This window comes from Heteronotia binoei, chromosome 5, assembly GCF_032191835.1.
Source record: "Heteronotia binoei isolate CCM8104 ecotype False Entrance Well chromosome 5, APGP_CSIRO_Hbin_v1, whole genome shotgun sequence".
In the NCBI taxonomy this organism is placed as follows: Eukaryota; Metazoa; Chordata; class Lepidosauria; order Squamata; family Gekkonidae; genus Heteronotia; species Heteronotia binoei.
In genome coordinates this window covers 155,546,221-155,567,288 of record NC_083227.1, presented here as the reverse complement: position 1 = coordinate 155,567,288, position 21,068 = coordinate 155,546,221, and the positions used below count along the sequence as shown (strand labels likewise).

Below are 21,068 nucleotides of genomic sequence, written 5' to 3'. Positions count from 1 at the left end.
GACTTTTCATTTTTTAGCAGAGTTGGACTTCCAACAGATGTTCGGGTAACTGAAATCTCCCATGATCATTGTATCCCTTCTCTTGGAAAACTTTGCAATATGTTGCAGGCGTATCTCATCCAAGTCCTCTGCCTGGCTTGGTGGTCTATAGCAGACCCCCACAATAATATCACTGTTTTTTCTTACTGCTTTTATTTTTACCCAGAGACTCTCAACTGAGCTGCCATGTTCAGATTCACATATTTCCTCACAAGTATATACCTCCTTCACATATACTGCTATGCCTCCACCCTTTCTCATTTGCTTGTCCCTTTTAAATAAGTTGACCCCTGAATCTTAATATTCCAGTTGTGAGCATCATCCCACCAAGTTTCAGTAAGGCCTATTATGTCATAGTCTCCTTCCCGTATTAGAACTTCCAGTTCCTCCTGTTTGTTTCCCATACTGTGTGCATTAGTGTAGAGACATTGGAATCCACGTTTTATGCAACCCAAGGGTTTAGTTTCCGTACATACCTGCAAGTTCACATCACCTAGCGTATGCACCACTCTCTGCAAATCTTTAATGTTCTTATCCCCAGTTTCTGGCATCATACAAGGCTTTGAATTATTGTCTCGCTCCCCCATACAATTTAGTTTAAAGCCCTCCTTATTAGGTTAGCAAGGCTGTTACCAAACACCCTTTTCCCTACCACCGTAAGGTACAAACCATCTCCCAATAGAAGACCACCATGTTGAAAGCGCAAGCCATGGTCCAGAAATCCGAATCTTTCCTTACGACACCATCAACATAGCCAGTCGTTTGTTTGAAGTATTCTTTCTCATCCTAAGCCATGGTCTTCAATAGGAAGAACTGATGAGAACCCAGCTCCTTCACCTTCTGACCCAGAGCCACATAGTCTTTTCTAATACGTTCAGGGCAATGACGGGCAATATGACTTGCTGATCCCACATGGATCAGCAAGAAAGGATAGTAATCCATGGGCTTGATAAGTCTTCCAATCCTTTCTGTCACATGCTGGATGCGTGCACCCAGCAGACAGCAGACCTCTTGAAATGACAAGTCCGGTTGGCACACTTTGGGCTCCACCCCTCCGAGCAAAGAGTCTTCAATCACCACCACCTTCCTCTCCCTATATCGGGGAGCAGAAGCTCCAGGCATCTTATCCACAGCATCCTGAGAAACTTTCTTCAAGCTTCGCGGAGGCTGGGGAAGTAGCCCTTGTTTCAATGGTTCAGAATCAGTTACTGTGGGGAGATCCTGGAACCTATTGCTGAGCAGCAGAGGCTCAAAACATCTCCTGATTTTCTTTCTCCTTCGGGTTACATTTTTCCAGGAACTCTCCTCCTGTGTTGGGTTCTCTTCTAATTGCTGAGATACCACTTCCTCTCCCTCCTCTTGTCCTTTCAAGAGCACCTCATGCGTTCTGTCAAGAAAATCTTCACCTTCCTTTATACACTGCAGTGTGGACAATCATGCCTCCAGTCACCGCACCTTCTCCTCCAGCAGGGCCATGAACTTACACTTGCTGCAAGTGTAATTGCTGCTCAGGTAAAAATACAAAAGTCTCAGGTAAAAATACAAACATCCCACAGTCATTACACATCACTGCCTCTGCTCCCTCACCAGCCATGCTGCTGCAATCTATTTCAAAATTTTCTGTATCTTGACTTCTCTTTAAATCCCACTACCAGCTGCCACTTGAAAGTACTTGTGAGTAAGTACCCACCTTTCCACAGAACCCTCAGGCTAAGAGCCACAGGCCAAGAGTCTCTGGCAAGGAAGAACCTTGCAAATTAAAGGCTCAAGCCCCCACCCACCTCTGACTCAACAGCCAGAACAACAGCAGAGGGTGGGGACAGCAATTACCCCCAGGCAAACAAGCTCGCCTCACTCAGCAACAGCTACACAAATGACACACAAAAGCAATCAGAAACCCCTCTCCAGCAGGCACCAAGCACTCACACAGTTCCCTCCCACAGCAACCCTAGGTAATGCTCACCAACAGTTTTAGAAAAGCAAATCACACTCACTCACCTTACCAGCAACTCTGTTCTAGCTCTAGAAAGCACCTTCCTCTAATGCAGCTGAGCCACTTCTCAGCTATTAATTGAACTGTAAACAGATATGCAAATAACTTCACATGAACCCTAAACAGGCTTCCTCCCTAGCTATATTCCACCTGCACTAAAATCTGGGCCCATCCATATTGTTGGCAACTTATTTGCATAACACTTTACTCATAACCAGTCATGCAAAGGAAGGCTGGCCATTCTGCATTTGTCAGCTTGTTTGTAATGCAATAGCTCCATCAAACATAGAGATCCTGGGATGAAACTTAAGACTCACATCAGGACACAATTCTACATTTTTAATTCAAATACTAGCTCAAATCTAACATTTTTTTCAGAATGGACAGGGGGGAAACAACCCCAAAAGTCTCCATTAAAAACTGAGGCATCAGATTGATGTCTGTATGCAAAGTAACCCAATTTGTATTATTGTTTGCTGCAGAGAAACTTTTACCCCTGCATTTGTGTTTGGACTTCCAAGAATCAGTATCAGCTAATCTTCACTGCTTTCTTTACCTGTTCTCTAGTCTCCTCTCTTGAGTAGAGTAATTGCTTAGCAAATTACTCCTGAAATAACTAGGGCTACCAAGTCCCCAGTGTGGGTGGGGGATGTCCCACCACCAAGTACTGTAGTTCAGAGGGGAGGGGGGGGGAAGCAGTTTCACATACTTTCCAGAAGTGAAAAGTGGTAGTTCTAGGGAACATGAGAAACCTCAGTGATTCCGAAACCTATCCTTTGTCACTTCTGGTAAGAAGGTCCGGCCCTTCCCAGCCAACCCGGCATCGCCGGCGTTCAGGCTGGGGGCCGTCTTTGCCCCCTCGGAAGGAGGGAGCAACAGAACGCTCGGCTCGGTACATCCAGGTCTGTTTCTGGGCATGGCGTCGGGGCTATATAAGCCCCGGCCCCGCCCAGAGCTTCTCAGTTCCTGTTTGGCTCTCTGCCCGCCTGCCCTCCCTTGGCAGTACAGGTTTCAACCGGCCGCCTTGTTAGGGGCCAGGTAGGAATTTTTTCACCTTCACATAATTGGCCCATGTGGAGTTGTTTTTCGCCTACCTTGCACTGCCTTGTAGCGTTAGGTGTCCGTAGTAGGAGTTTTGGTTCGGTCACAGGCTGGAGGATGTTTTGGCCACAGTGTTTTCAGGGAGCACCTATGGCCTAGCACCATTGGTGCGGTGGTCTGTATGAACCTCAGATGGGCTACATGGCTCAGTGCGGGGAATGCAGATCACGGAGAGCCTCACCTGGGCGGATCTTTCCATGGGGGATTGATGCTAGCCCAGGTGGAGAATGGCTGGGGGCCTGGCCGCTCAGCTACAACCCGAATAGGGCGGGCTTGTGCTGGGGGCAGGGTGGCTCGCCCTTTGGACAAGGCAGGGTCAGGGGGTGACCCCAGGGCTTGTCCCGTTCAGGTCCCATCCCTGCCAGTTTACAGGTTGATTAATTATTTAATAAAGCGGCCCGGTTTTTATACCCAACACTTTGTGTCTGTCTCTTCATTCCGACTGGGGGGGGGCAACTTCTAGCTAGTACACAATGCTACCTTTAAAAGAATGGTTTCTCCAGTGACACTCCATTCCCCCCTCCCATCGGTTGAAAACTACAGATAAGTGGTACTTCAGTACAACACAATGCATATCCCACAGATTATTGAATCTATCCAGGTCTCAATGTTCCTTCCAAACTTGTAATGGCTCTTGGCCACTTTTGTCACAGATCTTGTAATATTACTGCATGGATCACTGCACAGCACTGTAGTTTTTCAGGCCAAAGCAAAACCCGAGTCTGTGGTTCCACAGGCACAGAGTTAGAGGCAACAAAAAGGAAGTAGCTTCCATATTTACAGTGGGATGTGTGTCTGTGTTTAGTGTGGGTGGCTTATATTGGAAAGTGGGCCTTATTCATATTGACATGTATCTAGCTTTAAAGCTCTCCACAAAGGAGGAACAGCATATAAAACAGGGCAAAGCAGCTGTCATCTGTAATAAATCCTAGCTGTTATTAACTAAATTTACACGTTTTGCCAAACTGACCTACTCCATTATCCAGTGTCCTAGTAAACAGCAGAAACAATGACCATACTACTCTATTTTTTCCTTTAGGATTCCAGACCCCATTTGGATCAGTGGGAATACAAAGCAAAATGTCCAGTTTCCACACTGCCAAACTGATCTTTAATGCAGTTAATCACAAGTAGCACAGAAAAGAGACACCAAACTTAGTACTCAGATAACTGTTCATTTCTCAGGACCGATCATTAAATGTTCACGCATGTAACAGGATATGTGAAAATCATAGATGAGTGCATACTTCCCCTAGAAACATCTACTTACAAACTGAGAACTGACAAATTAATAATGTTCACAGAGTCCAATGCATTTAAGCTATTTAATATTGCATTATTGGGTTCCTAATCTAGTGCTGGTTGATTTCACCAGAAGATTTCAGGGATTGGTAGTTTGGTAATTGGTAGTTTGGTAAACTGCCACCTGTCCACTCCTACGCACTTGCAGTTTGAACATCTATCAATACAGAACGTCGGTAAAAAAATCTAGCCTGTAGCACAAAACTAAAAAATTATGCAATTCATTAGTGAACATGCTGATTACAATTCTCTTTCATTCCAGTGTTAAAGAATGTTCACTTGAGCTTTCCATTCTTTAACAGACCATGGCACTACCACATATCCAACTAGTTTTATAAAACTATTACTAGTTCACTCTCCTAACTCAGATTCATGTGCATGCTAGAACGAGATGGATATTACTCAAGAACCAGATGGATATTACCCAAACATCAGTTGTAAAAGAATTTTTTTCCATTTTCAGATTTTGTATTTCAGATGTTTCTGAACTAAGCTGATCTGCAGCATGAAGAAATCCATCATCTGATGAGAGACTTAAGACTGTGCACTCAGCTGACCCTGGTTCTAGTGATGGATGCCTCTCTTGTGACCTATGCTGGATCTGGCTACAGTGATCTTCATCCACATCTTACAGAAATATTCTGTCAGTACAGTCTTAATGACCATGTAGAGAAGAATTCTTAGCTAACTTCAGCACCTCACAGTCTGCTGCAAGTGAGTCTGACCTTGTATACCATAATCACTTTTTTCTGCTTTGCTTTGGACAACAGGAGCATTCAGCGAATACCTCGCTCTAGCCGTTGGAAACAAAGTCATGCTGCATCTCAAAGGTGCACAGACAAACATCAAGTTATGGCTGCATTTTCAAATATGCCCATTATTTTAGGAAATCCTCCCCCTGGTTCTCTTCGGTGGGGGGATTCACAAGTGTTAAAATACTTAGAAGTTATTACTTGGAACTATGTAGTGTTTGAGTGCACAATTTACTGATTGATCAAAATGTGTAAAACCATTCGAAATCTAAAGCTAATCAACATTTCTGAGAGTCGTACTTGTGAATGCTTATTCTGCTTTCTATGTGGATGCCTACATTCAGAGGGTAGAATTCTTCTGGCATCTATATCTACCTTAACAAAGCTCCCTAAACACATGTCAAAACCCTGGAAACAACAAAAGCGGAGGTTTCACTCTTAAGTGCAAAACATGGATTCCATGTACATTAATTACTTATCAAGTTCGTTATCTTTTCCGCTCTCTTTGAAGAGACTTATGACAATAGTTGTGACACCGCTTCGTTTTAACCTCATAATACAGCTATGAAATAAAGACGACTGATATACAGTATCTGCCAAGGCTACCCAAGAAGCTCCATAGACAGATGCACTCAACTTACGATGCACAGATGCATTCAACACATGATCATGTATTTCTTCTTGCAAGTGCTATGATATTCCTCCAGAGGTACAGCATCCTGGAATGAGATTGCCTCCCTTCAGCTAGGAACCAGGGAAGTTATTTGTACAGCTGTACTGGGCCTCTCATGCATTCAGAAAACCAACTGATAAGAGGACCACTACTCAAGACTTTTAAAAATTTCACTTAAAATTTATTTTAAGTACATCTAAAACGGTAAAGTATGAATGTAACAAAAAGGGTATTTGGAAAATATGTTCCATAGTGTCCACTTTTCAGACAGCTAGACTTAGCTGTGACTTCCTACTGAGATCTGGCAAGAACGGCTCACCATGGCCATCAATGAGATCACTCCACGGCGCCATCTGTGCCCTCGTTCTAAGCTGCCCCTGTGGTATAACCTGGAGCTAAAGCTGATGAAACGATGGCTCAGACAGCTAGAGAGGCAGTGGCAGCGTACTCGAGACGAAGCGACCAGAATATCTTATAGAGAGTTTATGAGGTCCTATGAGATGGCAGTCAAAACCACAAAGAAAGCTTACTTCGCGGCTAAGATTGCATCTGCGAATTCGCACCCGGCACAATTATTTAGTATTATTTGGAATCTTACAACTCTGCCACAAGGCAGACCAAACTGTATGGAATTGGATATAGGCTGTGAGGCTTTTGCGACTTTTTTCGCAGATAAGATCTCGTCACTCCGCAACGACCTCCCTGCCACTGTTGAAACAGTAAGGGAACTCGAGGCTCTGTACCTCTTTTCCGGATCAGCTTTGGATCATTTTACAACAGTCAGCGTGAAGGAAGTCGACAGAATTCTCTCTACTGTGCGCCCAACAACATGATACCTGGACCCTTGCCCATTCTGGCTGATTAAAGCTTGCCGGCTGAAGCTATGATATCCTATATAGGATATCATAAATAGATCCCTCTCTGAGGGGCTCTTTCCAAGGCCCCTCAAAGAGGCAGTGGTGCGCCCTCTCCTTAAAAAAGCATCACTAGATCCGGCCAAATTGGCAAACTATCGGCCGGTCTCGAATTTGCCCTTTTTGGGCAAAATTATTGAGAGGGCAGTAGCGCTACAGTTACAGAGTTTTCTGGAGGACGCTTCCATTCTGGACCCCCATCAGTCTGGCTTTCACCCAGGTCATGGGGTGGAGACAGTACTGGTTGCCCTGGTGGATGATCTCCAGCGGCATCTGGACCGAGGCGGTGCAGCGATACTGATGTTGTTGGACCTGTCGGCTGCATTCGACACAGTCGACCATCAGTTGCTGATTCACCGCCTTGCTGACGCAGGGATTCAGGGGTTGGCCTTACAATGGCACTCCTCTTTTCTCCATGGTCGGGGACAAAGGGTGGCAATCAGGGGATAGTCATCCCAGAGACACCCACTTAATTGTGGTGTGCCTCAGGGGGCAGTGCTCTCCCCAATGCTGTTTAACATCTATATGCGCCCCTTTGCCCAGATTGCCAGGAGGTATGGGTTGGGTTGCCATCAGTACGCTGATGACACCCATTTCTATCTACGGAGAGCCAAAAGCTTGGGGGTGCTACTGGAGCCTTCATTGACAATGGAGGCCCAGATAGCAGCCACTGCCAAATCCGCCTTTTTCCATCTTAGGCGGGCAAGGCAGTTGATCCCTTTCCTCAACCATGGCGACCTGGCAACTGTGATCCATGCTACGGTCACCTCGAGATTGGACTACTATAACACCCTCTACATGGGGCTGCCCTTGTCTCAAATCTGGAGACTGCAGTTGGTGCAGAATGCAGCGGCTAGGCTGTTATTGGGGCTCTTCATGCGGGAGCACATACAGCCTGGGCTGCAGGAACTGCACCAGCTGCCGAAAGTATACCGGATTTGCTAAAAGGTGCTGGTTATTACCTTTAAAGCCCTATATGGCCGAGGACTTGTCTACCTTAGGAACCGTCCTTTCCCATATGTTCCCCAAAAAGTACTCAGATCAGAGACACGGAACCTGTTTTCGATCCCTGGGCCGAGGGAGGCAAGATTGAAGATCACTCGGGAGACAGCCTTCTCTATAGCGGCCCCCTATCGGTGGAACCAACCGCCAGAAGAAGCAAAAGCTTTGTGGGACCTTGTTCCGTTTTGCAAGGCTTGCAAGACAGCTTTATTTCAACTTGCTTTTCATCGATAGCCACGTATGAGGATACTCAAGAAGACTGAACCTGAAATTATTGGACTGTATTATTAGCACCAAATTGTTTTTAAAATGTTTTAACTGTTATATTGTTTAAGGTTTTAATTAGTTAATGTTTAATATCCGTACATGTTTTTACTGTTGTGAGTAGGGTTGCCAAGTCCAATTCAAGAAATATCTGGGGACTTTGGGGGTGGAGCCAGGAGACTTTGGGGGTGGAGCCAGGAGACATTGGGGGCAGTGCCAAGAGCAAGGGTGTGACAAGCATAATTGAACTCAAAAGGAGTTCTGGCCATCACATTTAAAGGGACAGCACACCTTTTAGAATGCCTTCCTTCCATAGAAAATAATGAAGGATAGGGGCACCTTCTTTTGGGGCTCATAGAATTGGACCCCCTAGTCCAATCCTTTTGAAACTTGGGCGGTATTTTGGGGAGAGGCACTAGATGCTATATAGAAAATTTAGCAGCTCTACCTAAAAAAACAGCCCCCCCCCAGAGCCCCTGAGACCCACGGATCAATTCCCCATCATTCCCTATGGGAATCGTTCCTGGAGGTGCATAATGGCTGTGGGGGTGGAGCTTCCCCCGCCGGCCAGCTGGCTGGGGGAGGGGGGAAGCCTGTAAAACCAGGGGATCCCCCGCTGGGACCTGGGGATTGGGAAGCCTAGTTGTGAGCCGCCCTGAGCCAGCTTCGGTGGGGAGGGCGGGATATAAATCCAATAAAATAAATAAATAAATAAATACACACTCACCGGGAAGCCTGAATTTGCTACTGTGTGATGCATGAAATGGTCCTGAGTTGAGATTTAAATCTGGGTTTAACCTTGCTGACTCCCAAACACTACACAGTCTAGTTTCTACCTTGTCCTTGCGAAGAAATTTTTACCCACTAATCCAGCAACTCTCTTGGAAGGCAAAAAAAGAAAATAATGTTTTATCTTTTAAGTGTATTATAATTAATCTCTCACAATATTATGAAAGCACTTCTTAAACCATAAAAACCTTTGTCAGAATCAGCACAGCATACCCTAATCAGGGAAAGTTAACCTACCAACCAACATCTATGAAACATACATTTTATGTCTTCACACTCATTGTCCCTTCTCTTTCCTTTTAGCTATATGAGGAAAGGGGAAACATCTGCACATATTAGTTTTGAGTAGCTAACTCCACACAGGGGAGACTGAAAATCCTGGATGGAACCTCAATTACTCACTTTCTGACATTTGTATCCCACTCAGTTCAGATAATTTGTTAATGTTCCTTCCATACTTCAACAAAATAAGCACAGCCCTTTTGCCTCGCTCTGGAAACAGACTGAACAGAAAGGTGCCATAGGATTTGCAACCAAAGACACTTTTCCAGACATGGTTTTGTTCAAATTATGCCATTTAGAGTCAGAGCTCAGTGCAAGCAATAAAAATAGCTCCCACTTGATAAATGATCCAAGAGCCTCTCAACAGTCTGTAGTCCTCACCTCTGACCTGGTGAACATCCTTTCCAACCTGAAAGTGCCCCTAGGAGACCTGGTGTTCCATGTAATTATTTACCATGTTCTGAACAGACCTGCTGGGATCTGTACACAGTAAAGCCACAATTCCTGGATGAAACGACACCATAGCAACCCCTGCTTACTGCAGCCACGTTCCTTTTGCCCTGGCAATCCTTAATAACTAGTCAGCTAGTAGCTCATGTGCTCATACAAGAGAAGACCTTTAATTTACATTCTCACATGTCACTGGCCACGAAAGATTAGTCTTCTCCCTCAGAATAACTGTGTGTTGTGACAGAGCTCCTTGTTTGCATTTGAACCCATCAACGTCAAGACTTAATTTCAAGGGGGTGGGTATGATCTAAAAAAATTTTAAACATCTGGGCTCTGAAATTAAAAATACTATAATCTCATATGTTCACCACCATCTACAGTTTTTCAAATCATCCAAGAGCATGGTTATGTTGCATAAATTTAAATGGCAAGTTGCAAATTATTCAGGAAAAAATTGCATTTAGGATGTACAACACACCATAGTGACGTTTTAGTAAAGGAATCACAAGACACATTCCTTAAACATATGGTTTGGGTATGTCCAAAAACAGTCATCTGTTTTTTCTGGGAAGAATTTATTACTCATATTAATTTTGTATCAGAATGTTCGTTGATTTTTAGGACACTTACATACTTTTAAACCATGTTTCACCAATGGTCAACAAAAATGGACCCTCTATTTCCTTAACACAGCTAAAAGACTTGCATTACAACATTGGAGAGATAAAAGCCCACTTCATGTAGATCGATGGACTTAAGGGTCTTAGAACTCTATTAATATTTGAACACAGCATATAGACAAACAATTCCTTATGGATGTTAAAAAAAATTATTCGAAAAACCTTTATAAAAACTTTGATGTATATCTGCATCCACTGTTGTTATATTTTTGTTCTACACGTATATGTTCCGCCTTTTTTAGCAGTTACTGTGTTTTGAGTTTCCCACCTTTTTTCTTGTTCTTTTAATTTAAAAATGTAAATAACTGTATTCTGTGTCATTAAGACTGCAATCCTAGGCAGGTCTACTCAGAATCCTACTCTATTCAGTGGCTCTTAGTTCCAGAAAAGAGTTTTTAGGAATGTACTGCAAAGTGCTCGTTTCATATGTATTTTAGTAATCCTGATGAGTCATATATCTTCAGATGTATTAAACTGAGACTATGGGAATTGGAGGATATGAAATTACGGCCAACTGACCCTTATATTTGCTCTCCAGCTTCCTTAGGTCTTTATGCTTTTTGTGGCAAAATGCCCAATTATCTATCAGACCTAACCACTCCAAGTCATCGCAGGGCATTTATGTTGGCTAGACTAAACGCGTTTCCCTCCAAAGTTTTACAAGGGAGATATCAGCGAGTCCCTTTAGCCGACAGACTTTGCTCCTGTGGAGCAAATACCCCTGACTCAATCCAGCATATATTGCTTGATTGTTCTTTATACCATAACCTCCGTAAAGATTTATTTGGCAAGCTTTCTTTTTCTCCAGATTTGTCTATTCTGCCACCCTGTTATTATTTATTGAGTGATACTGAGGGGGTGGTTAGTGAGGCTGTGGCAAAATTTCTGGCTGACATCCTTAAATTTAATTCTGACCATGTTTGAATGCATCTGTAAGCTCGGTTTTATCTTGATTTTATCTCCAATGTTTAAATTTTTATATTCTGTGTATTTTTATCTGAATCTATTATGCCATTAAAGGTTTGGTATGGTATGGTAGTAATCCTTATGGACAAATCTTCAGGGTAAACAGGTATTATTTTCAGGTATGTTTCAGACGAAGCTGGGGTTAGACTGACTATATAATGAGACTATCTAATGAGGTACTGAAGGATCCATAGAACTGATCCATGTATTTGTAAGTTTTCATTTTTATGTCAAGCTGTACACATTCAGTGAAAAAGAACCTTTCATCAAACAGCTAAACAAACGACAAAAAAAAAAATCAAATGTTTTTGTCTGCTTTTTCTCCAAGCTCCAGACACTAATCACAGTTCAGAGCCAGACAAGACACAATGCTGTGAGTTCCGTAATAAAAGTTCCAGAGTATTTCTTCGTTTTATTTGAATACTAGGTGTACGGGGCCTTGATTAAGATCAGAATTGTCAAAGGAGGGTGGGAATTAATACTTATTCCCATGTGTTTTTTCCAGCCAGGAACAGTTCCATAAAGCTGATATTTGCCCCACTGAACAGTGAAGCAATGCTACTTGATGCACTTCACTTCATGAAGCACATTTCCTCCCAGCAAGGATAAAGCTGTCTGGGCAAAAAATCCTGAAATTAATCACGCAGAGCAACGCATAGGTCTAACTCCTTTCACCACAGTTCTCCATGCTTCCACTACCAGCTCTAGCTTGGTGATCCTAGGAAAGAAGGGAAAAACTAAGGCATATGTCAGTTCGTATTCTCCCATGTTCACTCTGCAAGTGAGAATTTTAACTGCCTGTCTGATAAAAAGTTGTGAAGAGGCGATCCCTTGGGGCAGTGCTACCATCTGTGAGGCATTCATCCCAACAGGCAAAAGCTATACCTGAACCTCCCCACTCTCCCCCCCCCCAAAAAAAAATCACTGTAAACAACTATCAGTTTCTCAATACAATTAAATTTAAAGAATCCAGTTCAAGATTTCAAAGCAACCCAACTTCAAATCCGCCTCTCTCTCTCTTTTTTGTACCCCCTTAAGTGTCACTAAAATGTGTGGCTTTCTAAACAAATAAGCCAACTCCAAGGAGGCCGAAACTGTCACCTGCCCTTTGCAATTTGAAATCAAGGCATTATCACCTGCTCAAAACAACCTGGAGCATGGGATTGACACAATTGGTCTGATGCTACTCTACCAACTTCTGGGATGCCCACTAAGGTGCTCTTAACCCAAACTCTCTAAATTTCCCGCTGCCACTGGAACTAATCCAGTGCCAGTGCATGATAAATCCCACACAGAGATCCTGCCAGCTTGTACAGTAATGAGATTCAGGCAGCACTGGCTGACACACTGGATGCAGCCACTTCCAATAAAATGCTAATCCAGAACTCTGATGACTGCCAAACCCTCTGTCCCTTTCCCTATAATGCAAAAACAAACATGTATGCTCATGAAGGATTCTGCCTAGGAAGCGAAAAACTCATTACAGCTGTATGGGAGTCTATGAGTATCTGCAGGGCTCACAGGCTAAGATGAAAGCCATAGATCTCTGAATATACATGAAGCATGTTATTCATTAGCTAAATGGAAATTTTAATATATTGGCTTTTTTTTATCATGCAGCTTACCAGTGCATACAGACTAGCCAAGTAATTCCTTCCTTACACACACAGTGATCAGATCATGTCAACGTTTATTTTAAAAAGCACTCTTTAACAGTGGTGTGAATGAAAAGTGATTTGGCTACAAATACCTAAATTCAGGCTTTTTGAATCAAGAAGACAAAATCTGTGATCTCCACAGACCGATTCCCATTTTTAAAAGTGGTCCTATTTCCTGGAAGCCAGTGACTTAAATAGCGTCCTTTGAAGAGCTTTGCAGTAATGTTCTGGATATGACAGGAAAGCCTCTAGCCCCTTCTCTCTGTTTGCTTTGTCATTCCCCCTTGACCCATTTTTTCCCCCTTTTATATTGGGTGTGTGTGTGGATTTTGCTCTATAAGTAATGCATCATAAAACCTCAGTGCAATGACCCCAAAAGAAAAAACAAGCATGAAACGCATGAACTTAAGACTCCTCCTCTAGGCAGGCAAGGCTAAAATAATGTATGCACCAAACTCATTTAACTGAATGTTTCACATTCCTTTCGAAGGTTGATTCTCCTGTATATTCCTTACCAGTAATGTCAAACAGATGTCACAAAGCAGCATGTAAATAATTATAGAAGTTGCAGCCTTATTCTGTAATTGAAGGGTATTGCAGTTTGATTGCGTCTTTTCTTTTAACTTTGACTTTCTGGGAGCTGTCCAATTATCAAAACTTTGAGCAGTATTTCTTTGGACTGTTTCATTTACACATTCAAAGGATGCGACCCTGCTCCTGCGTGGTTCTTTACGTTATTTTTTACAGTTCCTTTACGTTATTTTTTACAGTTCCTTTACGTTATTTTTTACAGTTCCTCAAGAGCACAACAGTTCCTCAAGAGCACAGCATTCTGCTTCATATGGAAAGCTGAACACCTTAATTAAAGCACCACCGAAAGGACAGATTGTATCAATCAATCAATCAATTTTTATTTGTATCCCGCCCTCCCCGCCGAAGCAGGCTCAGGGCGGCTAACAACATAATCAATACATTAGTTTTACAAGGTATTTGAACATAACTAATTAACACATTAATTAAAATTCTACTAAAACTCTAAAGTCAATAAAATCTTTAAAATTAATATACTGGTGCTACTGTATAGGTTTCACTAGCAGTTTCCCTTAATCGGTGAAGGCCAATCGGAACAGGGTGGTCTTGCAGGCCCTGCGGAACTGTTCAAATTCCCGCAGGGCCCGCTGATCCTCCGGAAGCTGGTTCCATAGGCGTGGAGCCATAACAGAGAAAGCCCGATCACGGGTGCTCTGAAGCTTTACCTCTCTCGGCCCGGGGATAGTCAGCAAGTTCTTCCCAGCTGACCTCAGCGCTCTCTGGGGTTCGTATGGGGAAAGACGGTCCCTATAGCACATCCATCACACTTCTGCTGAAATCCAAGTAACCTTTTTCACAAGAGACAGGCCCGTGCTTGAGCTCTTGATTCCTCATTCTTGGGCATATAAAACATAAGCTTACAAAACTAACTGTGCATTGTTTGCAAATACGACGTTGCCTATTTGTAAGTTGTGCTCAGCAGTCTCAGGGTACTTCTCACGCTGAAACATCTTTGCTACTCAGCCAGAAAAAGAAAGATCCACCGACCTAGAAAGCTTGGCTGCCAGACTAGAAAAAAACATTTAATTTCTTATAGTGCATCAAGGACTGTCTGATTGCAAAAGAATACTGAGGGTAAAACCTGACAACATGTCCTAGATAGGTATTTATATGAACTGACATTTTTTAAAAAAACTGGGAGAAAACATTTGCAAGAGAGATTTGCATGCCATATGAATGAATTATTTTAGTATGCAGAAATGATAAAAGGCTTTAACTGTGCAATCCTATGCCTATTTTCTGCCATTTCTAAACTCACTTATTTCAGTCAGCTTAGATTGGAGCAACTCTGCTTAGGATTCGAAGTATGTTGCCCTCATACAAACATGATCTGATCATCTTGTGTCTTCCATGGATCTAAAGATATTGTCAGTTAAATGGCACAACCAAGTGTAAGTACACAGCTATCTAACAGTTACTAAGCCTATTTTAAGTTCAAGTTCACAACTATCTGAAAGTTACTAAAAAATCCATAATAAAATGGCAAACATTAAGTGTAAGTACACAGCTATCTAACAGTTACTAAGCCTATTTTAAGTTCAAGTTCTCAACTATCTGAAAGTTACTAAAAAATCCATGATAAAATGGCAAACATCCGAACTTTTCTTCAGACATCAAGAAACAAAATAGATACATGATTTGAACTTGGATTTTGTCCAAAGCAGCCAACGCAGCTCAACCATACCAAAGTCGGTGCCTTTATGGACACCAATTCAAGTTCCTCCTGTATGAAATACACAAAATTGTAATATCTCCCATCTTCAATCCTTCAGTTTCTCAATAACTCTACACATGGTTGGTAAGATGACAAGCAAAACATTTCTCAAATTTATTGTTCAGCACAGTGCTAATACAATAAATCAAGACACATCTCAAACTCCACTTGAGGAAAGCATCATACCCAAACCTCACAGCCGAAATTACTGACTTCAGAATCAAACAAAGCACATATGCTATGCCAAAAATAAAAACTATACTTACAGTCTGGTTAGCTTCAGTGTGTTCTGGAAAAGAAGCTCTGGAAGAACTTGAAGTTTATTTCTGTTCAGACGCCTAAATAAAGAAAAGTCAAAGTTAAGAAAGATCGTTCGTAAAACCTTCTTTGAAGCCAAATGTGGGTGGTTCGACAGATTTAGAACGTGCAGTATCCATACAGCTTTTTAACACAATTACATTTTCTAAAAGAAAAAGTATTGCAAGGATCACAGAACCAATTTTTAAACAGTACATTACACATGATTAATGATATGTTGTTTTTCATTTAAACTGACATGCTTCTCTCCCTCTTCCCCCCCCCCCTTTCTCTCTCTCTCTCACACAAACACACACAGAAGCACACACAAGACCAAGGTTTTTAGTTCTTCCAGGAATCTAATATGGTTTTGAATCAAATCAAAAATGAACGGAAGGATGAGCCACCGATCAGTCTTACACAGAAGATTGATTGGTGGATACAGAAAACTATTATAAAGAAAACTATTAGTCCCTTAATGCATAGTGGCTAGTTAAACTAGCAAGAGGTATTACTTTTAACATATTTGTGCCATTACAATGAAAACGAAAGTAGAACCATGCACTGCTAAAGAGGATACTAACATTGCATGATAACATTGGCTATTAAGTTTGGTGTGGAGAGTCAGTTTGGTGTAGTGGTTAAGTGTGCGGACTTTTATCTGGGAAAACCGGGTTTGATTCCCCACTCCTCCACATGCACCTGCTGGCATGGCCTTGGGTCAGCCATAACTCTGGCAGAGGTTGTCCTTGAAAGGGCAGCTGCTGTGAGAGCCCTCTCCAGCCCCACCCACCTCACAGGGTGTCTGTTGTGGAGGAGGAAGGGAAAGGAGATTGTGAGCCGCTCTGAGACTCTTCGGAGTGGAGGGCGGGATATAAATCCAATATCTTCATCTACCTCACAGGGTGTCTGTTGTGCGGGAGGAAGGGAAAGGAGATTGTGAGCTGCTCTGAGACTCTTCGGAGTGGAGGGCGGGATATAAATCCAATATCTTCATCTACCTCACAGGGTGTCTGTTGTGGGGGTAAAGGAGATTGTGAGCCGCTCTGAGACTCTTCGGAGTGGAGGGTGGGATATAAATCCAATAGCATCATCAATATCAAAACAGAATTATCATAAAATTATCATTAATTATCATTAAGCTCTAGAAAGTGGCTTCAGACAAGTAGCATCTCAAGCATCAATGTTACTTCAAATCATTTCCTTTAAAAGGGAAACTGGATATCTGACAACCCAGTAGGTCACACTCCCTTTTCAGGCACGTCAACAGAGCAGCAGACCACCACTAACACAATGGAATGAGGCTAGCACTAGAACGCAGCGTCAAAGTTCAGTAATAGGGGTTTCAGGAGAGAAAGACAACCCGACTTGGTGGAATCAGCTCCCCATGGAGGTTCGGGCCCTCTCGGATCTCGGGCGTCCCTATCTTGCTATACCATCTAACTGGCCTCCCAACACTGGCAACACTGATATGACCAACTACCAATACCAATTACCACCTGGATTGAGGAGAAAATCGGGCCGATAATAGTTGGCATCTTTGGACACCAGGCTGTGTATTTAAGTGTCCACACTATCCACGCTGTTACTGGCTTAACTGTTTGGTGTAGTGGTGAAGTGCGTGGACTCTTATCTGGGAGAACCGGGTTTGATTCCCCACTCCTTCACTTGCACCTGCTGGAATGGCCTTGGGTCAGCCATAGCTCTGGCAGAGGTTGTCCTTGAAAGGGCAGCTGCTGTGAGAGCCCTCTCAGCCCCACCCACCTCACAGGGTGTCTGTTGTGGGGGGAGAAGATATGGGAGATTGTAAGCCGCTCTGAGTCTCTGATTCAGAGAGAAGGGCGGGGTATAAATCTGCAATTCTTCTTCTTCTTCTTCTTCTTCTTCTTAATTTTTAATGCTTTTAATTGTTTAACTGTTTTATTGTAATAGTGTAATTATTGGTTTAACTGTTTGATAGGTTGGAATCTGCCCTGAGCCCAATTTGGGAAAGGGTGGAATATAAATCCACAGAAATAAATAAATTAAGCCTATCTAAACTTATTTATTTATATCCAGGGCTTTTTTTTTTAACAAGAATGCACAGGAACACAGTTCCAGCTGCCTTGGTGTCAGGGGGTGTAGTCTAATATGCAAATGAGTTCCTGATGGTGGAACAATGGTGACATCAGGGGTGTGGCCTAATATGCAAATGAGTCCCTGCTGGGCTTTTTCTACAAAAAAGCCGAGTTTATATATCACCCTGTGGCAGAACATGCCCACCCCATTTCTGCCCTGCCCTCCTAGGAGTTCCCAACTCCATGGTCAGTATCCAGTCACTATGAGTGCCTTGGGTGCCTTGGAGGAATAGCTGCTTGCTTGCCTTTCCCCTGGCTCTCCTCTTCAGATATTGTGCTTGAGACAGTGGAGTTCTATGTGGTACAGAGAACTGCTCTCAGCATCAAAAGTTTAAAGCATTTATTAAAAAGAAAGTGTTTCAAGCATACTTTTAGCATAATGCCAGATTCAGCAAGGAAAACAAAAGAAATAGGCAAAAATGTTCCTCTCTCTATATATACTGTACCTGATGGTAAACCAGGACAGACTCTTTTAGCTTAAAGATAAAAAGGTAAAGTTGGCCCCTGTGCAAGCACCAGTCATTTTTCGACTCTGGGGTAACGTTGCTTTCACAACGTTTTCATGGCAGACTTTTTACGGGGTGGTTTGCCATTGCCTTCCCCAGTCATCTACACTTTCCCCCCAGCAAGCTGGGTACTCATTTTACCGAACTCGGAAGGATGGAAGGCTGAGTCAACCTGGAGGCGGCTACCTGAACCCAGCTTCCACTGGAATTGAACTCAGGTCGTGAGCAGAGGGCTCCGACTGCAGTACTGCAGCTTTACCACTCTGCGCCACAGGAATAAACCCAATTTTAAATCACCAAATGGAGATTAGCTTAGGAAGTTACACATTTCTACAAAGTGACCATTATCTTCCAGCTTTCTTCAGATGTCCAGGTCAACCACATGGTTAATGGTCGCCTGCTTTCAGACCACAGCTTAGAGTTACCCCTCAATGCAGCATCTGCAAAAAAAAAAAAGCTACTTCTTCTGGCAAGGAAGTTTTACCGTCTCTGTTTCTCCTCCCAGTTGATTCTTGGCCAGCCCAAGTCAAAGAAGCATTTTCTCCAACCCCTTCCTGGAGATTATTCCTGGGCTATTGTAGTCTAAAGCCCTCCAAACTCTGTTCCCTGCCTGAAGGAGGAGGGGGAGGCTTGGCCACCCCTTTGTCTTTCCTGCTAGGCCCAGTTGGGCCTGGTAAGCCATTGATGGACTTCCTCCATCCCAGATACCTCCCTGTCCAGAGAGAAGGAAATAAACCCAATTTTAAATCACCAAATGGCGGTTAGCTGCTTGCCAACCTTCCAGGGAAAAAATTCATTTTATCATGTGCCCCTCTCCCCAATTTATCAGGAAACGAAAAGCAAAAGAACCCCGCAAAACAATAAAATCCTCAAAAATGGGAAGATCAAATAAGGTGCAATGCAGAGAGATCTTCTGGCCTGTTTGTTTTAGCTTAAAAAGGAGCTACCAGGAGTATCTGTCAGTTCCCCTGCCTTTGCTGCTTTCATTGCCCCTCCTACCAGCACAAAGCACCACCCTAGAGTAGCTCTTTGTTGTTTGAAGGAAAACCTATAGGCTACATCTAATAATGATCTCCCTGCATCATCATCTCACCTGCTAAGGCTCTAAGCCACTCGTATAATCGTCCACTGTTGTTCAACTGTGTCTTTCTTTGAGTAACGTAGACTATTGAAAAGCCACAGTCAAGAAGAAAAGGGATCATACAAATGTTTAAATTATGTTTCCTTCAGCACTGCAATATCTAGTATCCAGTTCTGAATTAGCTAGCTGGTCCACACTAGCAGTTGGCCCACGGAGGGAACAAGATGAACCTCAAACCAACCTTCACAAGTTAATGGGGAGCCAGGTGTTATATGTGCTGACCAGGGCACTCCTGTCAGCAATCTGGTAGCTCCGTTCTGGACCACTTGCAGTTTCGGAAGCATCTTCTCAAGGTAGCCCTGTGTAGAGTGCATTACAGTAGTCCGCTCTTAAGGTGACGGTTGCATAAATTACCGTGGTCACTTAATTCAGATCAATTCCTGCAGAAGAGATCAGATCCAGCATCTGGCCTGCTCTGTGCATGGAGGCCAAGACACCCTGAGAGAGTCCAAATGATGTCATGGTAGTCATAAAGCCTAAGGAGGCATCAGACACGGCAGCATCAGCATGGACACATCCAAAACAGTCAGTCTGAGGAAATGCAAGACCTATTCCACCAGCACTGTAGCCTACCTCAGCAGGGAGTCAGCTTGTAAGCTAAGCGAATGGTAAACCAGCAAGACTCCCACCCTCTCCCGGGCACTCCATGCCAAGCTTACACATTCACTGATGGTGATGTTTGGTGCAGGAAGCCACTCAAAGGAGAAAAGAAGATGAAGAAGATGAAGATATTGGATTTCTATCTCGCCTTCCACTCCGAAGAGTCTCAGAGCGGCTCACAATCTCCTTTACCTTCCTCCCCCACAACAGACACCCTGTGAGGTGGGTGGGGCTGGAGAGGGCTCTCACAGCAGCTGCCCTTTCAAGGACAACCTCTGCCAGAGCTATGGCTGACCCAAGGCCATGCCAGCAGGTGCAAGTGGAGGAGTGGGGCATCAAACCCAGTTCTCCCAGATAAGAGTCTGCCCTTTCATGGACAACCTCTGCCAGAGCTATGGCGGACCCAAGGCCATTCCAGCAGGTGCAAGTGGAGGAGTGGGGAATCAAACCCGGTTCTCCCAGATAAGAGTCCGCACACTTAACCACTACACCAAACTGGCTCTCCAAAAAATCTTGGATGAAAATCGTCACCTCCCCATCTCCCTGTTCATGGCTGATGAAGGACCGAGTATCCTCTCATACAATAAGTATGGCTAACAGCGTATTTGGATACTAAGTTAATCTTTATAATGCCGAAAAGATCAAACTACTTAATAATGTATTTATGTATAAACGTATTATTAAATATTAACAACTGCTAACATAATTTATATTTAAACAATACTGAAAATGTTGTATTAGTCTACTACCGTAGATTTTCTTACATTAAAAATTTGCTAAACATATTGACTATGGACCACCTTCTCCCCTGTGAAGCTCGTGTTCACTATGGTAGTCTTATGAGGGCCTACTTTGGGTGCCTCAGCCATCTGAGGCTAGATGGGTGGTAACTAAAGAAAGAACTTTCTCAGTAGAGGCACCAAAACTTTGGAACTCCCTTCCCTCTATGGTCATCTTATGAAAGTGGCGAAGACTTATTTGTTTCATTTGGCATTACCCACCCCCACCCCCCAATAACTGTTATTGGCCCTCTTCCCTGGTTTTTGTGCTGTGGGTTTATAGATTTTTATATATATATTTTAAATGCTGTTTTAATGCCAAAATGTTTCTATCTCTCGATGTTTGTTGCATTGGAAACTAGGGTTGCCAATCCCCAGGTGGGAGCAGGGGATCCCCTAGTTTGGAGACCCTCCCCCCGCTTCAGGGTAGCCAGAAAGCAGGGGGAGGGGAGGGAAAT

The 21,068-nt window shown here is 43.3% G+C and overlaps 1 protein-coding gene across 1 annotated transcript in view; it reads right to left on the bottom strand.

Moving 5' to 3' along the window:
• SLIT3 (slit guidance ligand 3) overlaps window positions 1-21,068 on the bottom strand; it is an 884,772-nt gene that overhangs the window by 781,045 nt on the left and 82,659 nt on the right. Inside the window, exon 4 of the mRNA XM_060240620.1 lies at window positions 15,437-15,508. Within this exon, the coding sequence (XP_060096603.1) occupies window positions 15,437-15,508 (72 nt within the window). The remainder of the gene's footprint in view (window positions 1-15,436; window positions 15,509-21,068) is intronic.